General features: G+C 72.0%; 1 protein-coding gene across 4 annotated transcripts in view; it reads left to right on the top strand.

Annotated features, from left to right (window-relative positions):
- Window positions 1-504, top strand: part of RBX1 (ring-box 1) — a 434671-nt gene that overhangs the window by 422698 nt on the left and 11469 nt on the right. For 2 of the 4 annotated variants that reach the window (XM_069102882.1, XM_069102881.1), the window contains exon 2: window positions 172-259. In XM_069102882.1, the coding sequence (XP_068958983.1) occupies window positions 182-259 (78 nt within the window). In that variant the 5' untranslated portion in view covers window positions 172-181. Of the gene's footprint in view, window positions 1-167; window positions 260-504 lie in introns of those variants that run through there. The other 2 variants (XM_069102880.1, XM_069102879.1) reach the window with 1 other exon arrangement.

Raw genomic sequence — 504 nt, forward strand, 5'->3', positions numbered from 1 at the left:
GGGGGGGTGGGCTTTTCAGTTTCAGCTGGGCTCAATCGACCCCTCCCTGTCCGGCCCCGCCCCTTCTGGGGGTTGAGCAACCCCAGTGACAACCTGGGGGGAGGAGGACCGGGGGGGGAGGGGGGAGGCGTGCGCCGCCGCGCAGGCGCAGTGAGCGCGCGACGGGCACTCGCTTTCCAAAATGGCGGCGGCGATGGATGTGGACACCCCCAGCGGCACCAACAGCGGCGCCGGCAAGAAGCGCTTTGAAGTGAAAAAGGTCGGACCTGCCCGGCGCCTCCCTCAGAGGGGCCGGCGGGGCGCGGGTCCGCTTGCAGGACCGAACGGGGGACGGCTGGGCTGGGGGGCCTCCGCTCCCCGGCGTTGCTGGGGTACCCGGTTCTCCACAGGAGAACGGAAGTGGGCGGGATTTCGGCGGGGATGGACGGGGCCGCGGCCCAATGGGCGTCGGCGAGGCTGCCCGGCGAGGAAGCGGGACGGACCAATGGGCGCGGCGGTTGTTGG

This window comes from Petaurus breviceps, unplaced genomic scaffold (assembly GCF_028583685.1).
Source record: "Petaurus breviceps papuanus isolate PSGF00001 unplaced genomic scaffold, PetGlider_PUasm1.0 558, whole genome shotgun sequence".
Lineage (NCBI taxonomy): Eukaryota > Metazoa > Chordata > Mammalia > Diprotodontia > Petauridae > Petaurus > Petaurus breviceps.